This window comes from Buceros rhinoceros, unplaced genomic scaffold (assembly GCF_000710305.1).
Source record: "Buceros rhinoceros silvestris isolate BGI_N320 unplaced genomic scaffold, ASM71030v1 scaffold15580, whole genome shotgun sequence".
Classification (NCBI taxonomy): domain Eukaryota; kingdom Metazoa; phylum Chordata; class Aves; order Bucerotiformes; family Bucerotidae; genus Buceros; species Buceros rhinoceros.
Genome location: NW_010389158.1, coordinates 4,457 through 5,352, shown reverse-complemented (window position 1 = coordinate 5,352; position 896 = coordinate 4,457). Strand labels below are relative to the sequence as shown.

Below are 896 nucleotides of genomic sequence, written 5' to 3'. Positions count from 1 at the left end.
AAGGTTTTCCATGTCCGTGTTCTTGGGTGAGGCAGGGCTCGTCGGTCCCCTCCACGCTCACCTTCAACTAACCCTCCCCCTTCTCCGTGTTGCTCTTTGCCCAGATCTCAAAGGGGTGGTGTCGGCCAAGAACGACATCCGCGTGGAGATTGTGCACAAGGAGCCGGCCTCGGGCAGGGAGACCGAGGAGCACCCCACCATCAAGCAGCTGATGGTAAGGCTTGACTTCTCCTCCCCATGTGACGGTAACAAGCCCGGGCACCACATAGCTCAGCCCTGACAACCCGCTCAAGGTGGAGACGCTTTTCCCAACGTCTTGCTCCTGAGAAGTGCGTTCTCCTGCCCTCAAAGCTCCTCGAGAGAGCTATTGCTAACGAGGAGGGAGAGCCGAGGGGGGTTGTTGGGGTAGCCCAGCTCATGGCGAAGCAAATTGGCCACCTCACGGGGGTTGACCACCGAGCCGCCGGTCGACATGCCGTAGGTGAGCTCAGTATAACCATCAACTCATTAACTGTGCTCGAGAGCACCCAGAGAACGCCTGTGCGCACAGTTGGGTGCAGATTGATCACACCAGGGGTGTGGGGCCGGCATGGACCTGGCTCCATCGTAACCTGGGAGGTGTCACCTTCCCGTGGCCACTGACATTGCCCAAGGGCCGAGCCGCCGGTCGACATGCCGTAGGTGAGCTCAGTATAACCATCAACTCATTAACTGTGCTCGAGAGCACCCAGAGAACGCCTGTGCGCACAGTTGGGTGCAGATTGATCACACCAGGGGTGTGGGGCCGGCATGGACCTGGCTCCATCGTAACCTGGGAGGTGTCACCTTCCCGTGGCCACTGACATTGCCCAAGGGCACCCAACACCATGGGCAGAGTGGTGGAGAGCGCCGGAAAT

General features: G+C 59.7%; 1 protein-coding gene across 1 annotated transcript in view; it reads left to right on the top strand.

Annotated features, from left to right (window-relative positions):
• Positions 1-896, top strand: part of KIRREL3 (kin of IRRE like 3 (Drosophila)) — a gene marked incomplete at its 5' end in the record, with an annotated part of 44,576 nt that overhangs the window by 39,325 nt on the left and 4,355 nt on the right. Inside the window, one exon of the mRNA XM_010133254.1 lies at positions 105-214. Coding sequence (XP_010131556.1) covers positions 105-214 — 110 coding nt within the window. The remainder of the gene's footprint in view (positions 1-104; positions 215-896) is intronic.